This window comes from Mytilus edulis, chromosome 5 (assembly GCF_963676685.1).
Source record: "Mytilus edulis chromosome 5, xbMytEdul2.2, whole genome shotgun sequence".
In the NCBI taxonomy this organism is placed as follows: domain Eukaryota; kingdom Metazoa; phylum Mollusca; class Bivalvia; order Mytilida; family Mytilidae; genus Mytilus; species Mytilus edulis.
In genome coordinates this window covers 6,231,336-6,256,700 of record NC_092348.1, presented here as the reverse complement: position 1 = coordinate 6,256,700, position 25,365 = coordinate 6,231,336, and the positions used below count along the sequence as shown (strand labels likewise).

Below are 25,365 nucleotides of genomic sequence, written 5' to 3'. Positions count from 1 at the left end.
AATGATGGTATTTGGACATATCTGAATAGATTGGCGTTGTAGTCGTTTCGCTCCCCTTGACATTGATCAGCCCTCTCAGAAGAAAAAACAAGAAAATAGAAGATGGCTAATCAGGAAAATCAAAGCTCAATATTTCTTGATGTATGAATTTATCATAAATTTATAACGCCTTTAATAATTTCATGCCTAATAATACTATCGTCGTGTCATATGTTTTCGTATGTCATATGTTTTCGTATCAACCACATTTCGTCGGTTTCGACTGCATACGCGTACATTGTGGCATGTTTTTCTGTTTCTATATTTAGAACAACAACACCACTACAACTTGATATATTTAAAACATATTCAACGTCGCTTTTTAAAGACGTTAGAACAAATTAAATAAAACTGACCTATTTAGCCATTTTTATTTAATGTCAAAAATACGCATCACTAGAATAGTTGTGGAAAAAAATTCTGAAGGGTTAAAATAAAGTCCAGATATGTTTTTTGCAAGTCAGACACCGGATCTTCAAGACATATGACTGTCATGTGTTTTTTTGGCCGTTTTAATTACAAACCATCGAGTTAAAATTAGCAGGGTTCTTATATAAAATGGTTGTTCAAAATCCAACTATTCAATATTTCATTGACAATTTTTTTTTATACATCCTTGATACATGAAGATGAAAACAGTCTTAACTTTTTATATTTAATCATAAATTTTGAAAACTGCATTTTATTTTAGAAAAAATAATGTATTTTGTACAAACCAGGTGCCAATCTGAAAATTAATCAAAATCTAAAAATTTCATCACACGAAACACCAACCTTACACTATTTACTAGTAATTTTTAGTACTGAAAAGTATTTAATAACTTTTTTTATGATTCAAGCGATCACCAGAACCACGACTTTAGAAAAAATTTATTTCCGGATTTTGTAGTCATTTCCTGTCCGTGTACTGATCCAATTTTTATTTCATACGAAAACATATGACGCCGTTTTTTTGACATACAAAAATCGCAAAGTAATCGGAAACAGTAAAAAATCGTAGAAAACATTGACAAAAAAACTAGATACCTAAAATCAATCTACAGGACATGCTTTTTAAATCTGAGTAAACACCTAAATAAAAACTCAACAGTAAAAACCGTAAGCAGTGAAAATTGTTATTAGTACGAAAACACATTACACGATGATAATGGAAGAAAGAAATGCTAGGACCAAAATTCCCATGTCATTTATTATTGTTTACTTTTATACTATAGTTTTAATGGGAACAGGACTGGGAAATAAAAATTGACCCCTCCTGCTTTTTATTTTTCATTGTAATTGCATACTCATGTTTTACAGGGTGCGGGTTGTTTCTTAACATGGTCAATTAGTACCTAATCGATTCATAACTAACTAGGTCAGATGTTTTGTAACCCTCTAACTATATATTATAATATGAGGTGAAGGTTATGGAAAACCATTCATTAAAAACGTTAAGATTAAAAATAATAAAAAACTTGTTGATGTATATTTAAGGAATGACTAATATTTTTTCTGTCTGTGAATAAATAACATTAAAAATGTGGTGCACACCGAATAACCTGCTTAGCATGTTATTTTAAAGTGTGCACCACATTTTTAATATGTTATTTCTAATAGACAGAAAATATATTACAGTCATTTCTTATAATTTAATTCTAAATTCCATTTTAAACCGGGGTAAACCATACCTGTCAACTCACCCGTTTTTTGCAGGTGACACCCGTTATTTTCACCTCTCACCCGGGAGTTTTTCTTTACCCGGCGGGTCCCGGGAATTTCTAACATTACCCGTTTCACCCGGATTTCTGACCGGAATTGTTTCCGGTATTTAGAAGTAATACGACCTTCGGTTTTATCGGTCTTTTTCAATGTAACCAAAAGTCAAAATGTAGGACTGTTTACCTGAGCTACGTAACGATATGAAGAGACAACACAGCTACAAGATGAGTTCAGTGACTATCAGTTGACCCCATTAGATGAACTTCCACTTTGCACTTCCCCTGAAACTGACATTGGTACATTTTGGGGAGAAATGTCCAAGTTGCATGACATTTTTATTAACAAGCCAAGATTTTTTGTTTTGTCAAAACTTGCTAAAACATTACTGGTTTTGCCAAACAGCAATGCAGACAGTGAGAGGGCATTTTCTTTAGTAAAGAAAATAGCTACAGAGTTTAGGGCTGATCTTAATAAGGATACACTGTGTGCTCTTCTTTCTTGTAAAATGAATACACATTTGCATTGCTATGAACTGAAACCAAGTGCAGTTCTTTTAAAGAATGCCAAGTTTGCTACTATGGAATATAACAATAGTCTGAAATAAACTTGTATACATGTTTTAACTGTTTCATATACATATTGACTATATAAATTATATGTAAACATATTTTTGTTCTTCAATTGAGCCCGCAAAATGTCGTACGCGTTATGACCTGAGATTTTTTTTCTCAATGCAGGTCATGACCTGACTTTTCATTTTCAGAGGTTGACAGGTATGGGTAAACCCTCGGGTAAACCATGAAAAAACATTGATGACATCAGGGTCACATGACAAAATTCTCTCTATTAGCTGAAAAACATAACAACGGCAGGCAATCAGAAGAAGCGTTACATCCAAAATTAAATTATAATATTTTATATAAATTTATTTATTAAATAATTGATTGCACATAATTTTACACTTTTTGCACACATACAGATAGAACAGAAGAATTCAAATACATCATGTAGATGTACCCTGTCTTTATCAACATGTTTAGTCTTCTGCCTGATGCATTGATGTCTCCAATACTTGACACCACTCGTCTATGTTGCTTAGTTCTTTTTTTTTTATCATCATGTTTCTTGTGTTTAGTCTGATGATGTTATAGTTACACCAGGTATAAAACGTCTCAGTTAAAAATCAAGATAGATATGAATCAACCATGTTACAAAACTACTAGCATTAGTTTTAGAATCAGTAAAAACCATGATCTTGACTGGGGAATACATATAAGGCAAATAAAACCTTAGATTTTCTTTATAGAAACTTTAAACATTGCATACATGTAAGTTAGGTTAAAAACCTCACATACACCTCACTTGTCCAACCAGTAGCCAAATACTCTTCCCTGTCTGGGATCCTTACAAAAAGCACCACATAACTCAGATTGAGCAGTTTTAGCATAAAGCTGCCAGATTTATAATGTTTATTATAATGATTATAAAGACAGAACACCAGGAGCAGTTACCAACATGATAAATTCTGTACAATGGGAAGGTTTATACAAATGTATAATAAACCAAAAAAAACTAAATTAGCTATGATATATATATTTAAATTAATTGGGGGTTAATAGAAGTTTTAAAGGACAATTTAACTCAATCTAATTAAAATTAGTTCTCCACGCTTGCTCCTCATTGTTTATATGTCAATATATATATCAGTTAGGGTAATTATACCTATACAAGTGTATTTTATTTATATACAGGTAAGTTATTCTTTTATGCTCTAGGGGCATTATGTTATTTTGGTCTGTGAGTCCATTTGTCTGTCCTCTCTTCCTTTCGTCTTTCTGTCCTGCTTCAGGTTAAAGTTTTTGGTCAAGGTAGATTAGGATGAAGTTGAAGTCCAATCAACTTGAAGCTTAGCAACATGTTTCCTATGATATGATCTTTCTAATTTTAATGCCAAATTAGAGATTTTTTGCTCTAATTTCATGGTGCACTGAACATAGAAAATGATAGTAAGTGTGGAGAATAAGGTTTTTGGTCAAGGTAGTGCTAGTTTTGATAAAGTTGGAGTTCAATTAACTTGAAACTTAGTACACATTTTCCGAATGATAGGATCTTTCTAATTTAAAGTCACATGACTGGTGAGAAATAATATTATCTAATTCTTCAACCAATGCATGTATATATCATAAATTGATTCTTTTGTGCAGGATTTTATCATTTTTTACACATTCATATCGTATAATCATAATTTTTTTTCTTGTCTCTGTCTGTTAAAATGAGAAAATACACCAGGTAATTTATTGTCGAGTATGAAGCCGTAGTTTACCTATTGTCACCTTATAGTAAACAATCAACAAAGAATAGATATAGGAAGATGTGGTATTAGTGCCAATGAGAAAACTTTCCATCCAAATAACAATTTATAAAAGTAAGCCATTATAGGTTTATGTACGGCCTTCAACACAGAGCCTTGGCTCACACTGAACAATAAGCATAACAAAGAAGCATGGATATTGAGCACGTGTATAACATATACAATTAGATAATAGTTTATTTCACTGACAGATCCATGCCTATTGCGATCACCAGATTTTTACGAGAAAGGTTACGCTGAGTTCACTTTGCATATGGAAAACATATCGGCGAATTGTTTGCTGTTTTAAGGGTCCATTGAATAGACAGTAGAAAATGATAGTGTTTTGGTATAGTAGACTAAAAGGCAGGTTTGAGTAAAGTCTATTTCGAAAGTTACAAACTAAGGACAGATGCACTATATTACAAATATAATAAACATTTTTTTCCTCTTTTTTATCAGGTGTTTCGAAGGGCAGACAAAAAAGGTAAGTAAAGGTTACAGCCTCATACTTGAAAGTATGAAATTAAAGTGGTCATTTTTTTTTGGTAATTAATTGCACAAAATTTTCATACCTTCACCTTAGTGGGAAATTTGTATAACAATTGCCTTGCTGATTGTAAAAGAGGGACGACAGATATCAGAGGGAGAGTCAAACTCATAAATCGAAAATAAACTGACAACGTAATGGCTATAAATGAAAAAGACAAACATAGAAAACTAAAGAATAAGCAACACGAACCCCACCAAAAACTAGGGGTGATCTCAGGTGCTCTGGAAGAGTTAGCAAATCCTGCTCCACATGGGGCACACATCGTGTTGCTCATGTTATAACAAATCCACTAAATAGTCTAATTCGGTAGGTCACATTCATGAAAGGGAAGGGGATTGTAGTTATGACGTAAGGAACATATCCGATATCATCTGTGAAACGGTTATTCCATAACGGTCAACCAACTCGTGATGGCCTCCTTAAATTTACGAAGGGATGATTTCAACTTCACCATTTGGAAGTCTTGCTTTAATAGCTTCCTTGTGAGCAGCAACCCTCTAACAAGAAAATCATGATAGGAAATACAAGGACGGAAATATTGTATAAATTGGGAGATATATACCCGGTATGCAGGTGCTTCTGGAATGTTGCTACTTGTAAGTTGTGTGAAATATTTATAGTGAACACAAGAACAAAATAAGAATTCCTACATGTAACTAGCCAGGGGTCATTAACATCATTATATAAAAAGCTTGTATAAACAATATACATTTAGATTTATCAATTTTATTACAAATTTCTTTGTAAAAATTGAGTCCATTATACATTATATTTACATTTAGAATACCATGGATTCATTTATTTTCGTGGGTACCAAATTTCATTGGTTAAGGAAAAACCCTGTTACAGTGATACTTGTTTTGGTGGTTTTGTAAAAGTGTGCAAGCCTATAGAAAATCTACTAAGCTGAACATTTAAATTAATGGTTATCTATACCCAAAAAATCCATGGAAATTGGTATTCCACATGAAGTAATGAATCCACAGTAATAGAGACCGGTCATTCTCATGTTAAATGTTGGGTTTTGCTTGGATACTTCATTATTAAAATTGTTACAAAGATATTCATTCCTAGAGAATTAAACCATTTTAAAAGTTAAACTTCTGTTATCACAAGTTTATTTCAACTGGACTTTCTGTAATTGAAGAAATAACCGAAACAATGACATTCCAAAAACGTAATATCATTTCTAATTTGGTCCATATGCAATTCTACGAAAATAAAGAGTTTGGTACAGAACTTAACATTATTTTTTATATATATATTTTATATTGCCAATTATAGGACATTGTTTGACACGTAAGTAAATCAGTCTTCTACCGTGTAAAGCGATTTGTCATTTATTAATCTGATTGTTTGTTCTAGATAATGGACAGATATCATGGGAGGAGTTTGTCTCCTTCTTTGCTGATGGTGTCATGTAAAGTGATTTGTCATTCATTAATCTGATTGGTTGTTCTAGATAATGGACAGATATCAAGGGAGGAGTTTGTCTACTTCTTTGCTGCTGGTGTCATGTACATGTAAAGTGATTTGTCATTCATTGATCTGATTGGTTGTTCTAGATAATGGACAGATATCATGGGAGGAGTTTGTCTCCTTCTTTGCTGATGATGTCATATAAAGTGATTTGTCATTCATTAATCTGATTGGTTGTTATAGGTAATGGACAGATATCATGTGAGGAGTTTGTCTCCTTTTTCACTGATGGTGTTATGTAAAGTGATTTGTCATTCATTAATCTGATTGGTTGTTCTAGATAATGGACAGATATCATGGGAGGAGTTTGTCTCCTTCTTTGCTGATGGTGTCATGTAAAGTGATTTGTCATTCATTAATCTGACTGGTTGTTATAGATAATGGACAGATATCATGGGAGGAGTTTGTCTCCTTCTTTGCTGATGGTGTCATGTAAAGTGATTTGTCATTCATTAATCTGATTGGTTGTTATAGATAATGGACATATATCATGGGAGGAGTTTGTCTACTTCTTTGCTGCTGGTGTCATGTACATGTAAAGGTATTTGTCATTCATTGATCTGATTGGTTGTTCTAGATAATGGACAGATATCATGGGAGGAGTTTGTCTCCTTCTTTGCTGATGGTGTCATGTAAAGTGATTTGTCATTCATTAATCTGATTGGTTGTTATAGGTAATGGACAGATATCATGCGAGGAGTTTGTCTCCTTTTTATACGACCGCAAAATTTGAAAAATTTTTCGTTGTATATTGCTATCACGTTGGCGTCTGCGTCGTCGTCGTCGTCGTCCGGCGTCCGAATACTTTTAGTTTTCGCACTCTAACTTTAGTAAAAGTGAATGGAAATCTATGAAATTTTAACACAAGGTTTATGACCACAAAAGGAAGGTTGGTATTGATTTTGGGAGTTTTGGTCCCAACATTTTAGGAATTAGGGGGCCAAAAAGGGCCCAAATAAGCATTTTCTTGGTTTTCGCACTATAACTTTAGTTTAAGTTAATAGAAATCTATGAAATTTTGACACAAGGTTTATGACCACAAAAGAACGGTTGGGATTGATTTTGGGAGTTTAGGTTTCAACAGTTTAGGAATTAGGGGCCAAAAAAGGGCCCAAATAAGCATTATTCTTGGTTTTCGCACAATAACTTTAGTTTAAGTAAATAGAAATCAATGAAATTTAAACACAATGTTAATGACTACAAAAGGAAGGTTGGTATTGATTTTGGGAGTTAAGGTCCCAACAGTTTAGGAATTAGGGGCCAAAAAGGGACCCAAATAAGCATTTTTCTTGGTTTTCGCACCATAACGTTAGTATAAGTAAATAGAAATCTATAAAATTTAAACACAAGGTTTATGACCATAAAAGGAAGGTTGGTATTGATTTTGGGAGTTTTGGTCCCAACAGAATAAGGGGCCCAAAGGGTCCAAAATTAAACTTTGTTTGATTTCATCAAAATTGAATAATTGGGGTTCTTTGATATGCCGAATCTAACTGTCATGACTGTGTATGTAGATTCTTAACTTTTGGTCCGGTTTTCAAATTGGTCTACATTAATTAAGGTCCAAAGGGTCCAAAATTAAACTTAGTTTGATTTTGACAAAAAATGAATCAGTTAGGTTCTTTGATATGCTGAATCTAAAAATGTACTTAGATTCTTGATTATTGGCCCAGTTTTCAAGTTGGTCCAAATCGGGGTCCAAAATTAAACTTTGTTTGATTTCATCAAAAATTTAATAAATGGGGTTCTTTGATATACCAAATCTAACTGTGTATGTAGATTCTTCATTTTTGGTCCTGTTTTCAAATTGGTCTACACTAAAGTCCAAAGGGTCCAAAATTAAACTTAGTCTGATTTCAACAAAAATTGAAATCTTGGGGTTCTTTGATATGCTGAATCCAAAAATGTACTTAGATTTTTTATTATGGGCCCAGTTTTCAAGTTGGTCCAAATCAGGATCTAAAATTATTATATTAAGTATTGTGCAATAGCAAGTCTTTTCAATTGCACAGTATTGCGCAATGGCAAGAAATATCTAATTGCACAATATTGTGAAATAGCAAATTTTTTTTTAATTAGAGTTATCTTTCTTTGTCCAGAATAGTAAGCAAGAAATATCTAATTGCACAATATTGTGCAATAGCAAGATTTTTTTTTAATTGGAGTTATCTTTCTTTGTCCAGAATCAACTTAAATCTTTGTTATATACAATATACAATGTATATTCACTTTTTACTACCAACTGATAAATAAAAATAATCTTTACCATTCACTGATAACAAGCAGTTTTTTTACATCTTAATATTTTATGATGTATTTAAATGAGTAGTTATTGTTGCAAACTCCATTAGAAATTTTAATTGAGATTAGTTTTGGAATAAGGGAAAGGGGGATGTGATTAAAAAAATTGGGATCAATTTTTCTCATTTGAAATTTCATAAATAAAAAAGAAAATTTCTTCAAACATTTTTTTGAGAGGATTAATATTCAACAGCATAGTGAATTGCTCTAAGAGAAAACAAAAATTTTAAGTTCATTAGAACACATTCATTCTGTGTCAGAAACCTATGCTGTGTCAACTATTTAATCACAATCCAAATTTAGAGCTGAATCCAGCTTGAATGTTGTGTCCATACTTGCCCCAACCGTTCAGGGTTCAACCTCTGCGGTCGTATAAAGCTACGCCCTGCGGAGCATCTGGTTCACTGATGGTGTTATGTAAAGTAATTTGTCATTCATTAATCTGAATGGTTGTTCTAGATAATGGACAGATATCATGGGAGGAGTTTGTCTCCTTCTTTGCTGATGGTGTCATGTAAAGTGATTTGCTATTCATTAATCTGATTGGTTGTTATAGATAATGGACAGATATCATGTGAGGAGTTTGTCTCCTTTTTCACTGATGGTGTTATGTAAAGTGATTTTCATTCATTAATCTAATTGGTTGTTCTAGATAATGGACAGATATCATGGGAGGAGTTTGTCTCCTTCTTTGCTGATGGTGTCATGTATAGTGATTTGTCATTCATAAATCTGATTGGTTGTTATAGGTAATGGACAGATATCATGCGAGGAGTTTGTCTCCTTTTTCACTGATGGTGTTATGTAAAGTGATTTGTCATTCATTAATCTGATTGGTTGTTATATATAATGGACAGATATCATGGGAGGAGTTTGTCTCCTTCTTTGCTGATGGTGTCATGTAAAGTGATTTGTCATTCATTAATCTGATTGGTTGTTATAGATAATGGACAGATATCATGGGAGGAGTTTGTCTCCTTCTTTGCTGATGGTGTCATGGGGAAAGATGAATTGGAAACTTTGTTTAAGCAGATTGACACACATAATACCAAGTAAGTTAACACATATATCAAAGAAAAATAAAAAAATAAAAGGTAACCATCAATGACACAAAGTCAGTACTTTTTGTTAAATCATTTAATATCTGATCTAGTGGACTCTAACAAATATACCTAGCCCTGTAGATCATAAAAACATTTTATTAAAATAAAGTATGTCAATAAAGGTTTTGATTTTGTAAATATTGCCGGTATTTTTAACGACCATTCTGTTAAAGACCAAATTCCTGAACTCCCTCTTATTTGTTATATTTACAAGAAATCTACCTGGAAATATGTGTTTTATTATAGCCAATTGTGTAAAGATGTAAATATCAGTAAAAATACACCTATGTCATGTAATTGCAGTAATTCCGAATATACTTATGGCCCCATTTCCCATGTCATAATAGGAGACCTTAACATCGTTTGGGACTGAGAGTTAAAGTCATTCCTCAGTAAAGGAAAAATTTATGGAAAAAGAGATGATTTTTCATTTCCTATCGTTAATTATCCATTTTTAGATGGAGACGTTCCCTTGTCACCATCTTATGGTGTTTATATATCTCAACTTGTATTATTTGCTCGTGTATGTAACAACATATTTGATTTTAGCAAGAGAAATTTATGTATTACTGAAAAATTATTACACCAGGGTTTTCGATATCACAAACTAGTCAAAACATTTACTAAATTTTATCATCGGTATACGAAAATAATTAGTAAATATAACTCAACATGCAGACATCTTATACTTTCAGGTATTTCACATTCAATCTTTTATGGTAATATTCTTTACAAAGCACAAAAATGTCAGTATTCACCTGAAAAACTTACAAAACCTTTAAACAGACTTTTTAAGAAGGAATATAGTTATGATACTGTTGTCAGATCATTAAAGATTGCATATTTTGGCTTTAATATTGATTCACCTATAGGGTCTTTGCATCAGAACTAAACACATTTGTTTAAAAAAAAACAGTTGTTGGCATGACACGGGTTATGTTCCTCTCATATTTTTTATGATAGTATGATACTAAACCCCTAATGGGAGGGATTGTGCCTGATATTCATATGATAAAGACATAATCTTTCAATCTGTTTAATTGAGGTCTGGAGCTGGCATGTCAGTTAACTGCTAGTAGTCTGTTGTTATTTACATATTATTGTCATTTTGTTTATTTTCTTTTGTTACATCTTTTGACATTTGGACTTCTCTTGAACTGAATTTTAATGTGTGTATTGTTATGCATTTACTTTTTATACGACCGCAAAAATTTTAATTTTTCGTCGTATATTGCTATCACGTTGGCGTCGTTGTCGTCGTCGTCTTGTGTCGTCGTCCGAATACTTTTAGTTTTCGCACTCTAACTTTAGTAAAAGTGAATAGAAATCTATGAAATTTTAACACAAGGTTTATGACCATAAAAGGAAGGTTGGGATTGATTTTGGGAGTTTTGGTCCCAAAATTTTAGGAATAAGGGGCCAAAAAAGGGCCCAAATAAGCATTTTCTTGGTTTTCGCACTATAACTTTAGTATAAGTAAATAGAAATCAATGAAATTCAGACACAAGGTTTATGACCACAAAAGGAAGGTTATGATTGATTTTGGGAGTTGAGGTCTGAACCGTTTAGGAATAAGGGGCCAAAAAGGGGCCCAAGTAAGCATTATTCTTGGTTTTCGCACTATAACTTTAGTATAAGTAAATAGAAATCTTTGACATTTAAACACAAGGTTTATGACCATAAAAGGAAGGTAGGGTTTGATTTTGGGAGTTTTGGTCCCAACAGTTTAGGAATAAGGGGCCCAAAGGGTCCAAAATTGAACTTTGTTTGATTTCATCAAAAATTGAATAATTGGGGTTCTTTGATATGCCGGATCTAACTGTGTATAAAGATTCTTAGTTTTTGGTCCTGTTTTCCAATTGGTCTACATAAAGGTCCAAAGGGTCCAAAATTAAACTTAGTTTGATTTTAACAAAAATTGAATCCTTGGGGTTCTTTGATATGCTGAATCTAACTGTGTATGTAGATTCTTAATTTTTAGTCCCGTTTTCAAATTGGTCTACATTAAATACCAAAGGGTCCAAAATTATAAAGTTTGATTTTAACAAAAATTGAATTCTTTGGCTTTTTTGATATGCTGAATTTAATCATGTACTTAGATTTTTGATTATGGTCCCAGTTTTCAAGTTGGTTCAAATCAGGATCCAAAATAATTATATTAAGTATTGTGCAAAAGCAAGAAATTTTCAATTGCACAGTATTCAGCTATGGCAAGAAATCTTCAATTGCACAGTATTGTGCAATAGCAAGAAATTTTCAATTGCACAGTATTGCGCAATAGTAAGAAATCTTCAATTGCACAGTATTGTGCAATAGCAAATATTTTCAATTGCACAGTATTGCACAATAGCAAGAAATATCTAATTGCACAATATTGTGCAATAGCAAGAAATTTTCAATTGATTGGAGTTATCTTTCTTTGTCCAGAATCAACTTAAATCATTGTTTTATACAATACACAATGTATATTCACTTTTACTACCAACTGATAAATAAAAACAATTTTTACCATTCAGTGATAACAAGCACTTTTTGTTACATTTTAATATTTTATGATGTATTTAAATGAGTAGTTATTGTTGCAAACTCCATTAGAAATTTGAATTGAGATCAGTTTTGAAAAAAGGGAAAGGGGGATGTAAAAAAAATGGTGGGGGGGGGGGTTTAATTTTTCTCATTTCAGATTTCATAAATAAAAAGAAAATTTCTTCAAACATTTTTTTGAGAGGAATAATATTCAACAGCATAGTGATTGCTCAAAGTAAAAAAAAATTATTTTAATATCATTAGACCTCATTTATTCTGTGTCCAAAACCTATGCTGTGTCAACTATTTAATCACAATCCAAATTTAGAGCTGAATCAAGCTTGAATGTTGTGTCCATACTTGCCCCAACCTTTCAGGGTTCAACCTCTGCGGTCGTATAAAACTGCGCCCTGCGGAGCATCTGGTCTACATTGGATAGAGGTATAGGGGGAGGGTGGAGATCTCATAAAAATGTTTAACCCCGCCGCAATTTTGCACCTGTCCCAAGTCAGGAGCCTCTGGCCTTTGTTAGTCTTGTATGATTTTTAATTTTAGTTTCTTGTGTATAATTTGGAGTTTAGTATGACGTCCGTTATCACTGAACTAGTATATTCATTTTTAAGGGGCCAGCTGAAGGACGCCTCCAGGTGCTGGAGTTTCTCGCTACATTGAAGACCCATTGGTGGCCTTCGGCTGTTGTTTGCTCTATGGTTGGGTTGTTGTCACTTTGACACATTTCCCATTTCCTTTCTCAATTTTATATGTATCTGTTCACAGTTAAAAGTAATTTATTTTATAGTTATATAGATCCTGGTGAGCTATGTCAGTTTTTCTCCCAACATTTGGGAGAATTTAAACAGATCTATGATGTGGTGGAGGATCTTCATACCAAGATTAATACAGCTTTGCATACTACATCAAAGGTAAGTTAATTATTTTTTTATGAGAGGAAAAAAAGTATGGAATGTCATCTGATTTATAGAAGTCAGTTTTTTGTAAGTAATAATGGGGGATAACTCATAACACCAAATATTTTGACTTTCAAAGTTTCAAATTAATCAAACTTATCGAAATCTGAGTTCTGACTGAAAACAGTTATTAGGCATTCAGAAAGAAATTTCTGTTTTCTTTATTTATCTATAAAATTAAATTGTGTTCATAGTGAATCAGTATAGGGAGGTCACTGAATAATATATTTTCACTTTTCTTGTCAACAGACATATCCAGCAGAGACCAGAATGAACAAGTTCATTAAACGTTTTCTGATGAAGGAAGTGACCAATCAGGTGTCAGCATTGCAGTTACCTCTAGAATCTGCATCAGAAGGAATGGATGAACTAGCTAAGGAAGAAAGGTATGTGATAATCTGTAGAACCAAGGGTTGGAAATGTAAAGGTCCTTTGTCTTGGTTTTTATAAAACTTCATAAACATTATTTTTTAAGTCTGATTGACCTATATATGCCATCAAGTATAATTGAAAAAAATCATATTTCATATCAGATTTTTTTTCCTCTGAAGAAGCATAATTTGCATATATTGTTCTGATAAAGTTAGTGTCAATACATTTTTTTGTACTTAATACATGTATGTAGAGAAAACTGACAATTTTTTCCCATTATGCTGACATTTTGTGTGCATTCAATATCTGTGTTCATGTCTGATGCACCCACAGTGCAAGACCCTCATGAGTAGTGAAGGTCGTTAAACATTCCCTAGTGTTTCTGATGCATTGACTCCAGTAATAATGGTTTCAAGGTATAAATTTACACTAAAAATAAATGAAATCATTATACATGTATATATATCTTTAAAATTTTACAAATACATGTACAAAGATTTATTGTAATAATGCAGATAAGAAACTTTAAATCTAAAACTCATTTGTTTAATTGTAGTGGTGATACTAAACCAGTTGAAGCGTCTGACGTCCTGAAGAAATCCGATATAACACCAGGACGTGTGGGAAGACGTGCAAAACGTCAAGGCAGTAATCAGTCACAAAACAGTATTTTTGATGGTAAATGAAAGTCCTATATCAACAACTAACTCTCCAAATATTTGTTTTTAACTGAGTTTCTGGTAATTACTAACTAAATACAGCATTAATTTTCAGCTTTATACCTGGCAGTATTGTGGCCTTTATGTTTGGTGTTGAGAGGAAAAAGGGGGGGATGAATTATTAAAAAGATCATGCTTTTTACCAATTGCTGACAAACTGTGGGAAATTAGAGTGCCCCAGTGGGAAATTAAAAATATAGATTATCTTTAATATACCCAACTGCTATCAATCATGCTTTATTGAATTATGTTTGTTATAACAAAAATTTACAAAAATATTCTGAAAAACTGTAATGCACAGTGTATGTCAGAATCTGTTTTAAGAATAGGTTTAACTACTAATGTACCTGCTTGAACGAAAGAAGAAAACTACAACTCAGTGAAATATTTGATTCGGTAGGTTATTCATGATGTCTTTAATCAAGTATTAAATCTACTAACAATGTTATCTGATTATGCTGATCATTGGCATTCATGACATGGTTATACAAATGACCCATGTTGGCATTACACAGTCTATGCCATAATGCTTACAAAATTGAGCACCAAATTTGATTTATTCTAGTTGTTCTATTTCTTTATTAAAAATGTCTTATACATGTATTTGACTACTTGTATGGTTTACCATAAAACTTGAAATTTAAAAACATAATGTCAAATTTCCAAATTTCAATAAAAAAAAAAATTGATTAAAACAGATTTTTTTTTTTTACTGTACACTAATATTTGTGGATATAAAAGTAGATAATTTACATGTATAATATCCTATTATTTTCCTTATTGTTCTTTATTAATTAGTTTTCTGCTTTCATTTAAGGAACAATGTCTACAACCTTGACTGCCCAGGTGGACAGACTTTCTACTTTACTGGACAGACTAGAACATGGTGTAAGTATTCTCAAAATTGTACAAAAACAAGAAAAATATATTTTTTTTTAATTTAATATTAACTGATGTTATGAAGTTTTTACTAATGAGCATCAAAAACCATTTTTATGTTAGTTTTACAGTGGTGTAACAGTAATTTTGAATACCTGTCAAATAGAGGCAAAGGTAAAGGATACAGTGGCGGATCCAGAACTTTTCCTAAGGGGGGCCCGCTGACTGACCTAAGGGGGGGGCCCACTGACTGACCTAAGTGGGGGGCAATCCAGTCATGCATCAGTGATTCCCTATATAATCAACCAAATTTTTCCCACAAAAGGGGGGCCGGGCCCCTCAGGGCCCTCCCCTGGATCCGCCTATGGGATAGTTTTGTAGATGTCAGTACACTTCTGTCTTCTATCAAAGACATTGGAATTGTCTTTAAACTGACATTGTTTTCTTCCAATTATTAACAGTAGATATTTACATGAATGAAATGTTAATTTAAATCATGGAACTTTCAATTTATAGATTTGGAATTTTGCATGCAGTATTTCAAAAATATTATATAAATAAACAATTTATTTACATTTTTTCAGGTAAACACTGATGGCTTTGTGGATGAAGATCTAGAAGCTTTGGCGTCAGATAAGGTAAGAAATACATAATGAAAACAACTGATTATGTTTACAATGGCTTTTCATATAGCTAGACTGCTTGGGTTTATTTTCAAATACACTGAATGAAAATTTAAGTTTTTATCTTTTACTTATTACATATTTTCTTAGATTGGCTGTGTTAATATATTTACCAAAGGGAGAATTTGTATGTATTACGATTAAACAGCAACCCAAAGACACAAAAAATAAAAGTCCTCTGAGAGAATTCTAAAAAATATATAAAAGAAACAAGCAGTGGCGGATCCAGGGGAGGCTTCCGTGGGTTGGAACCCCCCCCTTTTTTGGACGATCAATGCATGTGAATAGGGACATATAGTTGGATCCCCCCCTTTGTCCTGGGTTGGGAACCCCCCTTTTTAAAATGGCTGGATCCGCTCCTGAACAAGTATTGCAAACTAGATAGTTTGACAGGTTTAAAAAAGAAATACATTTCTGATATTGTATTATCAAGGATATGTACAAGCTTTTGATATTTCTTCAAGACCTATAAAAAGATAGAAAAAAAATATAAGAGGAGGGAAAAAAAATTACATTTGCCATAATTCAAGGGGAGATAATATATACTTTTGATTACAGTATTACATTTGCCAAATTTCAAGGGGAGATAATTGATATTTTTTATTACAGTATTACAATTGCCACAATTCTAGGGGAGATAATCGATATTTTTGATTACAGTATTGGTGGCAGAAACCAGTTATTTTACAATAAATCTTTAGAAATTCATGGATATATGATTTTATTTTCTTGAAAATTCATTCAAGCTTATATACAAATAAAATGTATGGTTTCAAGGAACTAAGATGTGTGCGTGCTTATGTAAATATATAGAAAACCTTTAAATTTGGGTGTCTGTCCAGCATGGAGATTTTAAAATTTATAAATGCATTGCAAATAAGGCAAAAATTGTGATGCTCTGATACCAATCTAATCCTCACCTGCAGAATCCTGCTAAAAGCCGACAAGAATTTTAGCCAAAATTCAAGAGAGAAAGGATATTCAGTGAATTAGAGCCTTGTCCGAACCTATCCTTACCATCAAAATCTCAAGATATTTTTGTTTACATAAAACTGAATTTTTTCCCCACTTTGATTGGATGCCCTCAAGTGAGGAGACCACAATTTTGACATCTGATTGGACCTATATGTGAAGGAAATCCCCAACCTGTGTATGCAACTACTTACTTGTGTAGTACAATAGGATAGAATTTACATTCATTTATTTTTTCAGTCCACATGATGCAGTTATATACCTCAATACTTAACTATAACAAAATTTCTGCGTGGGACACATGTTCTGGTACACCAAAACTGGTACCTGCCACCATTACATTTGCTATATTTCAAGGGGAGATAATTGATATTTATGATTACAGTATTACATATGCCATAATTCAAGGGTACATAACTGATATTTTTGGTTACAGTATTACATTTGCCATAATTCAAGGGTACATAATTGATATTTTTGGTTACAGTATTACATTTGCCATAATTCAAGGGTACATAATTGATATTTTTGGTTACAGTATTTCATTTGCCATAATTCAAGGGTAAATAATTGATATTTTTGGTTACAGTATTACATTTGCCATAATTCAAGAGAAGATAATTGGTATTTATGCAGTTAAGCTGCATTATGCAAGCACCCTAGATTTGTGTTCTACCCAATAAATGCTGAAATACTTGCCATTGTTATTATCTAGCTCGCTACTATGTTATATATAACGAATTGAACACTTTTTTAATACTTTTTATTCTGGATTACAAAAAATATGACCAAAAAAACCTTAAATGATCGTCGATTTATCCAAAAGTGTTGAGGTTACACATAGGAAGTAGTCCTCATTAAGAATCCTTGTGTAGTTCAATATGACTTGTGCTTTTGGCTAAGATGTCATAGAACAATTGTATGAAATATTTAATCGCTGAAAATCTCTTAAGACAAGTAGTTTAGATTTCCCAAATGACAAAAGTCGTAGGAATATTGTTTGTCATCAATATGTAGTACAACTACGTCAGTAGTCTATTATATAATAAGTTTAACTGTTCATGCTGTTGGCGGCAATTATTTCAAATTAGAAAAAGAAATTTTCGTATCTTTTCAATTTGGAGGCAGGTGTGCAAATTAGCGGTGGTCCGATGGTCGCGACCTTCCACTTTTGCAAACGGAATTTAGACTAGGATAGTTGGTTTCTGGCTACGCCCGACGTAGTCACCTTCCACTTGAAAGAAAATAAGAATTAACTTGCAAACCTTTTCACCATGTTCACCAAAGTCTCCAATCTAACGAGCTAAAAACTTATTTTTATCATTATTATTCATGACAGCCATGTTCATTTTGTTCAACCGCTAGCTTTATACAGAAAATCGCTGACAAATATTGTATAAATTCGAGTAAAATCGTATCTGATTGACAAAAACAACATTGTAAACACATAACAATGGCTGCCTTGTGAAGACAAATTTTACCATATCGGATCCGATTCCGGAAGGGGATAAGGGTAATTCCGGGTTTGGCGATCTATTACAAAATAAATCCAACTGGGCGAAAAAAATACATCAATGTATGGTTAATGAATATAAACACTAGAATTGTAAACCAAAAGATATACGTAAAGGAAAAAAAAAGCTGAAAAATATTTTATACAGAAACTCAAAATTCTTTTTGACAAAGGAGAAGGTTCAGTAAGACCCCTTTTTGGCCCCAAAATATAGCAGTTTTAGAAAATTGTGAAAAGGTAATCGTTAAGCAAATTTTTGGAAAGTAAAATGCTTCTGCTACATAAATATGAGCTGTTTTTTACAATACAATGCACAAATATTGCGTTCTAGCATCATTAAGTCATGCTAAATTACCTAAATCTTCACAATTTTAGCGCTTTGGTTAATTTTTAGACGGTTTCGTCTAAAATGAAAGTGGCCGCATTCGTGTTCATTCATAATATTGAAATATAAGATGTATTTCATGATAATACAAAACATATATAAAGGTTGAGGATGAACATGTATGCGGCCACTTTCATTTTAGACGAAAACCGAGGACATTTATCTATAACATCTTTTCAATGATTGAAAAGAAAATACAAATGCAATGTCAGCCATGTAGTTGAGAGGAAAAATAAAGAACTGAAGAAGGCCAATGGCCGAAACGTCTTGAAAAATTGGTTTATTTAAACGATTATATATAGTATGTTCCCTATTGGAATTTTGAAAACAAGGACTTTCATTTTTGACAAAAACCATATGAAAAGTGACGTTTTTTGGCATATTTGATAGATTTTTCGACGTTAAGCTTGAATCAGAGCGTTTTTAATGACTAAATCAGTTAAAATCTTTCACATAAACTAATCGAATCAATTGAAATAGACACTTAAGTGTTTAAAAAGTGTCCAAAAACTTTCATTAGATGAACCTGGAATTTGAGGCCAAAATCGGCCCTTACCGGACCTACTCCTTTTAATTTAAAAATCCAATACAACGAAACAGCTGGGAACAGTATATCTAACAGTATACATGTTCATGGTCCCAGTCTAAATTTTCTTTATCAGTGATAATGATGATAATGCATGTGAGATGCTTTTAAAGTGTAAACATATTACTGCAATTTCAAAGGGTTATTTTTTTATCTCAATTTTGAAGGGTCATTAAAGTAGCTGAAAGTTTCTTTCTTTGTTTTCACAAGTAATGCAACTATATTATATATACCTGAATATAAGTAAATCATATGATATATAGGTGGCATCCTTTAGGCCACTCTACCTCCTCCTGTTTGATAACTTGGAAACGGTCGAGCTCCCCACCCCTAAACCATATGAGGAGCAGATCCAGGATTTTAGGTTAGGATGGGCGCAAACTTAAACTTTCTCCGAGCAGAGCGAGGCTAAAAAAAATTGAGGTAAAATTATCAGAATATTCTTTATTAAGCTGAGAACAACCCATGCTTTGCAAATTTAAAGGGGTGCACGTACCCGGAAACCCGTTGAGATCCCCACCTCTAACCATATATATTCATGTACAGGACAATATAACAATTTAAATGAACGATAGGGGGAGTCCCTGGGGTCACTGTACACCTTCTGTTTGAGAACTTGGAAATGGTCAAGATCCTCACCCCTAAACCATAAATACTAATGTATGGGACAATATAACAAATCAAATAAAATATAGGGGAAGTCCCTGTGGTCACCCCAACCCTCCTGTTTGAGAACTTGGAAACGGTCGAGATCCCCACACCAAAACAATATATATTCATGTATTGACCAATATAACTAATTAAATGAAATATAGGGGGAGTCCCTGGGGTCACCCTACCCCTCCTGTTTGAGAACTTGGAAACCAATGAGATCCCCACCCCTAAACCATATATATTCATGTATGGGACAATATAACAAATAAAATGAAATGTAGGGGAAGGCCCTAGGGTCACCCTACCCCCAGTGGCGGATCCAGAAATTTTCATAAATGGGGCCCACTGACTGACCTAAGAGGAGGCCCGCTCCAGTAACGCTTCAGTAATTCTCTATATTTTTTCCCCCTAAATCCTCTGTCTACCCCTACCTGTTTGAGAACTTGAAAACCGTTGAGATCCCCACCCCTAAATTATATATATTCATATGTATGGGACAAAATAACAAATCATTTACATTTACTATGGGCAAGTCAGTCAGACCTCACCTTTGATCCCTGTTGTAGTGAACATTTGTCTGATTCGTGTCTCATAACTTTTGTGCTATAGAACACAAATTCAGTTTTCTTTCCAGGGAAACCAGTCCATTCATACTATTACATGTTCATACTAAGTCAACTTGAACTTCTAGCAGTCAAATAAAACCAAGGTTAACTACCAAATAGAACAACTGCAATCATTGGGAACTTGTACCACTGCAGACTCACCATAAAAAATATACATTGCTATATGTATTGCTTTTGAAACCTTGATAACATATAAATTATTTGCCGTATTAAATAAATCATTAGATAAGCATAAATGTACTATATATGAATGTTTAATGTTGAGGCAACTTTGCCACAGTTTTCATAATTACGGTTGCCTTGGTTTTTGGTTAACTGCCTTCAGCGCTAACAGCGCTTTGATTCTGATTACAGTATTACATTTGCCATAATACAAGGGGAGATAATTGATTTTTTTTTATTACACTATTACACATGCCATATTTCAAGGGGAGATAATTGATATTTTTTATTACAGTATTACATTTGCCATATTTCAAGAGGAGATAATTAATATTTTTGATTACAGTATTACTTGGTGGAATTTGAGACAAATATTAAAGGAGATAGTAAAGAGGTGTTCAGAAAGGCTATGAGAACTTACATAGAGGGAGCTAATAATGCAGAGGGATGTCTCAGGTAAAAATCTGGTTTATAAAATTCATAATTTCTGTAAATAACTGAATATCTCTTTAGTCCTGGAATTTTGTATTTTTATGCCCCACCTAAGATAGTAGAGGGGCATTATGTTTTCTGGTCTGTGCCTCCGTTCGTCCGTCCGTCCGTCTGTGCCTCCTTTCGTCCGTCCGGTTAAAGTTTTTGGTTGCGGTAGTTTTTGATGAAGCTGAAGTCCAATCAACTTGAAACTTAATACACATGTTCCCCATGATATGATCTTTCTAATTTTAATGCCAAATTATAGTTTTGACCCCAATTTCATGGTCCACTGAACATAGAAAATGATAGTGCAAAGTTCAGGTTGAAGTTTTTGGTCAAGGTAGTTTTTGATGAAGTTAAAGTTACATCAACTTGAAACTTAGTACACATGTTCCCTATGATATGATCTTTCTAATTTTAATTCCAAATTAAAGTTTTGACCCCAATTTCACGGTCCACTGAACATAGAAAATGATAGTGGGAGTAGGGCATCCGTGTACTATGGACACATTCTTGTTTTGTAACTTTTATTTTTACAATTTAACCTACACTTGCCTCATTTTAATGTCTAACCATCATGTTTTAAGTCTCTTTATCAGCCACAAATTTCAATTTTTGATATTTTGATATTGAATTAAGATTTGTTTAAAAATCAAATTTGTGTTCTGTTTTAACAACTTGTAATTTTGTTGAAAAGCTAAACGTCATTTTTTTTTAATTGCTACTAATAAATGATAGTCATTTAAGATAAATTTTCCTTTGTAGCACATGTGTTAGATATTATAAGGACATTGGATCATTTGCTTTGTATGAAATATGGGACTCAGAGGAAAATTTCAAGAAGTAAGAGTTTAAATTATGTTGATATTATGAAAGCTTAAAGAATAAGACTAAATGGGACAATATGTACCAATACCTTATTAATGCAGGGATATTTCAACCACATAGCTTTGCTAAAAAAATTAAAAAATCTGGGGCTAAAACATGAGTATCGGTCCAAACTACAATTGATAGATTTTGTGTGAAACTATGTATCATTGTATCTGAAATATAAATTATTTAAAAAGAGGGATAAGAGGAATTGTGAAAACTACCAACAAAGGACAACACCAACCACCAACACACTGACTCACAAAAAACTAAAACAACAGACTTAAAATCTTACTGGAACAACTCTTAATCATATTTTGAGTCACTGTCAAACATTACGAATTATTAATATACTGCATTTTCAACACTTTATGCAATGTTTTAATGCAACAGGATTAATATCATGTTTTATTAAAATACCATATTTCATTTTTTAAATATTATGCAATTTCTAAAGTAATGCTTTGATCTGATATTGCTCAATAATACTTGGCATTGTTCTAAACCTACAATTCAGGAATATATATGTATATTGTTTAACAAGATAACTTCCTGAAAGGAGACTACTGTTGTGAATTAAAGAAAACAGAGTATGAATGATAATGAATGAAATATTTAGCCAGTTATTTGTTTAAATTTATTTTTTAATCATAACACACAATACATTTGCAAAAAGACTAATTGACTGAGATTGGAGTGGTCAGCATGTAGTGGTTGTTTTAACTCTGTGACAGCATAGTTTACTAAATTTAATGTGATAAATAATTTTGTTTATAGATACAATAGTGATGGGACCAAGTTTTCTGTTCAGATGAAAGAGTACATTGATGGTCCTGTCAACAACAAGAGTCTGGATTTCCCAGGTGAGATTTTATATTATTATACTTCATGTAAAAGGCGGGATTCAGATTGGTTAGTAGGTGGGAGACAATTTATCCCATGGCAAATACCTACTCTTTTATACTTTACAGATACACTTGATCAATCTGCCCTGTATTTTCAATTAAGATTTCAATAATATGAATTAGAGTTGGTACATGTTGTTAAACAAATTACCATAAATAGTGTACTATAGTGTACATTTCAGTTGTGAGAAATTCGTATTTGATAGGTTTTAACATTTTAGCCAAATTTTTTTACATAGGAATGTATAAATATTTTGTGGGGATATTAGTAAAAAATATATTATTTATGATGCATAAGAAGACAATCTCACCTTTCAAAAAAACATTCTATGATGTGATAGTGTATTTTAGCAAGATAGATATCTGTATTACAACATGTGCAAAAATCTTAATTTCCTCACTGAAATATAAACTTGATTCAATGTGAGTCAAGGCTCTGTGTTGAAGACTGTATTTTGACCTATAATGGTTTACCTTTACAAATTGTGACCTGGATTGCATGAGAGTTGTCATATTGGCACTCATACCACATCTTCTTATATCTATCAAGAAAATGTACTTTTGTTTTAAATATATGTATGATATTATTGTTATTTGTTTAACAGCTTCTTGGTGGAAGAAGAATGCTTAATGGATAGATATATTCAGCTGTAGAAGATTAAGAGGCCCATAATATAATAGATATGCATGTTTATAATAATACTAGTAGTATATAGCCACTTTCTTACCTGTTGTTATTTATAGACATAGTATAACCATTGTTAATTAGATCTTATTTATTGTTTTATACCTATGTTTTACACCTTTGATAGATGTTATGTATGTTATTGAACAAATTGTCTCCAGTTTTTATAGCACATTACCGTAGAGATCTTATAAGTTGACATAAGTATTAAACCAGTTCGAATATCATAATAAACTTGTGAAGGGGTCATTCAGTGGTGAATGTTTATATGATGGAAAGTGATATTTTGAGTATTTTTGACTTTTTGTACAAGGATGATGAAATGATGGAAAAAAATATTGAATATAAAATAAAACAACCGGAATCAAGCAAGTATAGTCTCAATTGTGACACTTTAAAAACAATGGTCATTGCAAGATTAAGTTAAGCAAAGATGTCATCTGACTTAAGATATCTCATGAGTTTAGTCATGTCAGACAAATATTGAAGTTTTACTTGATTTATTAATTTGTTGAATGCTGTTATCCATGGACTTATTTTAAATAATAATTTTTAGAACATGTTTTTTTTTGTTCTTTTAAAGTTTTTAAAGTCAATTATTTGTTTTGTTAGAGATGTAGACTTGTCCCATAACAGTTTAGTCCCCAGTCTTTATTGCACCTGGAAAACACTTTAAAAAAGTTTGACTTGACTATTATCTAAAAATTTAAAAATTTCAAATAACTTATTTAGTCTGTCTGTTGTTATCAAGCATTTATTGTCACACATTGTGACACCCTTATTATATATAGTTAGTAGTAAAGAAAATAATTTGTATATGACATATTTTAAAATGTGTATGTAATGTATTCATAATATTTACAAACGACTTAATGCACCTTATGATAGGTTAATGTTCATATTGAATTAGTTTGATACTCATAGAGGACACATTTATAAAATATTTGTATACATGTATGTTTTTTACGTGCAATAAAGTTAGAACTTAAACACGGTTTGTGCATGGTGCCATTATTCTCTTAATCTCTCCCAAAAAATATTATCCAATAAGAAGACCTTCAATCATGTCATCAAACTCAGGTGTAGTGGTTAGCCGATCAGATTACTAACACAAAGGTTCCTGGTTTGATTCCCATTCAGGGGAGAAAAATTCAGGGACTGATTTTAAGGCTCTCCCTTAACAAGTATGGTATTGAGAAACCATGATAGTCCGTCAGAAGGGGACAATAAATGGCTGATTTGTGATAAATAAACTCATCATAGATAACAGGATGACACACATTTCGTCTACAAAAGACTCATCAATGACACTCAAATCCAAAAAAGTTACAAAAAGCCCAATAAAGTACGAAGTTGAAGAGCATTGAGATCCAAAATGCCTAAAAGTATTGCCAAATACAGCTAAGGTAATCTATGCCTGAGGTAGAAAAACCTCAGTATTTTAAAAAATTCAAAATTTTGTAAACAGTTAATTTATAATTATAACAATATCAATGATAATTCATGTCATTACAAAAAGTGCTGACTACTGGGCTTGTGATACCCTCGGGGAAATAAATCTCCTCCAGCAGTGGTATCGACCCTGTGGTTGTAAATAAACTCATCATAGATACCAGGACGACACGTTTCGTCTACAAAAGAATCATCAGTGCCGCTCGATACTAATGAAGAGCAATATCTCTTGCACGTTGAAAACACCCGTGTTGATTGCTAAAAAGAGCAGGCTAATGCTGCTACAAGGCAGCACTTGCACCCGAGAAATGGAAAGGGATTGATATAAGTTGTAATAATTTGTTTCCAATCCACTATAAATAATATTTTTAAACTAAACCTGTTCATTTAAGATTAGTCATTTATGGC

The 25,365-nt window shown here is 32.5% G+C and overlaps 1 protein-coding gene across 1 annotated transcript; it reads left to right on the top strand.

Moving 5' to 3' along the window:
- Window positions 1–11: 11 nt before the first annotated feature.
- On the top strand, window positions 12–24,542 carry LOC139525379 (N-terminal EF-hand calcium-binding protein 1-like). Its single transcript, XM_071320682.1, has 12 exons — window positions 12–141; window positions 4,553–4,577; window positions 9,367–9,475; window positions 12,852–12,975; window positions 13,270–13,406; window positions 13,949–14,070; window positions 14,929–14,999; window positions 15,575–15,628; window positions 20,918–21,027; window positions 21,811–21,888; window positions 22,693–22,778; window positions 23,426–24,542. The coding sequence occupies exons 1-12, from the start codon at window positions 103–105 to the stop codon at window positions 23,449–23,451; spliced, it is 981 nt and encodes a 326-aa protein (XP_071176783.1). The 5' UTR covers window positions 12–102; the 3' UTR covers window positions 23,452–24,542.
- The last annotated feature ends 823 nt before the right edge of the window (window positions 24,543–25,365 follow it).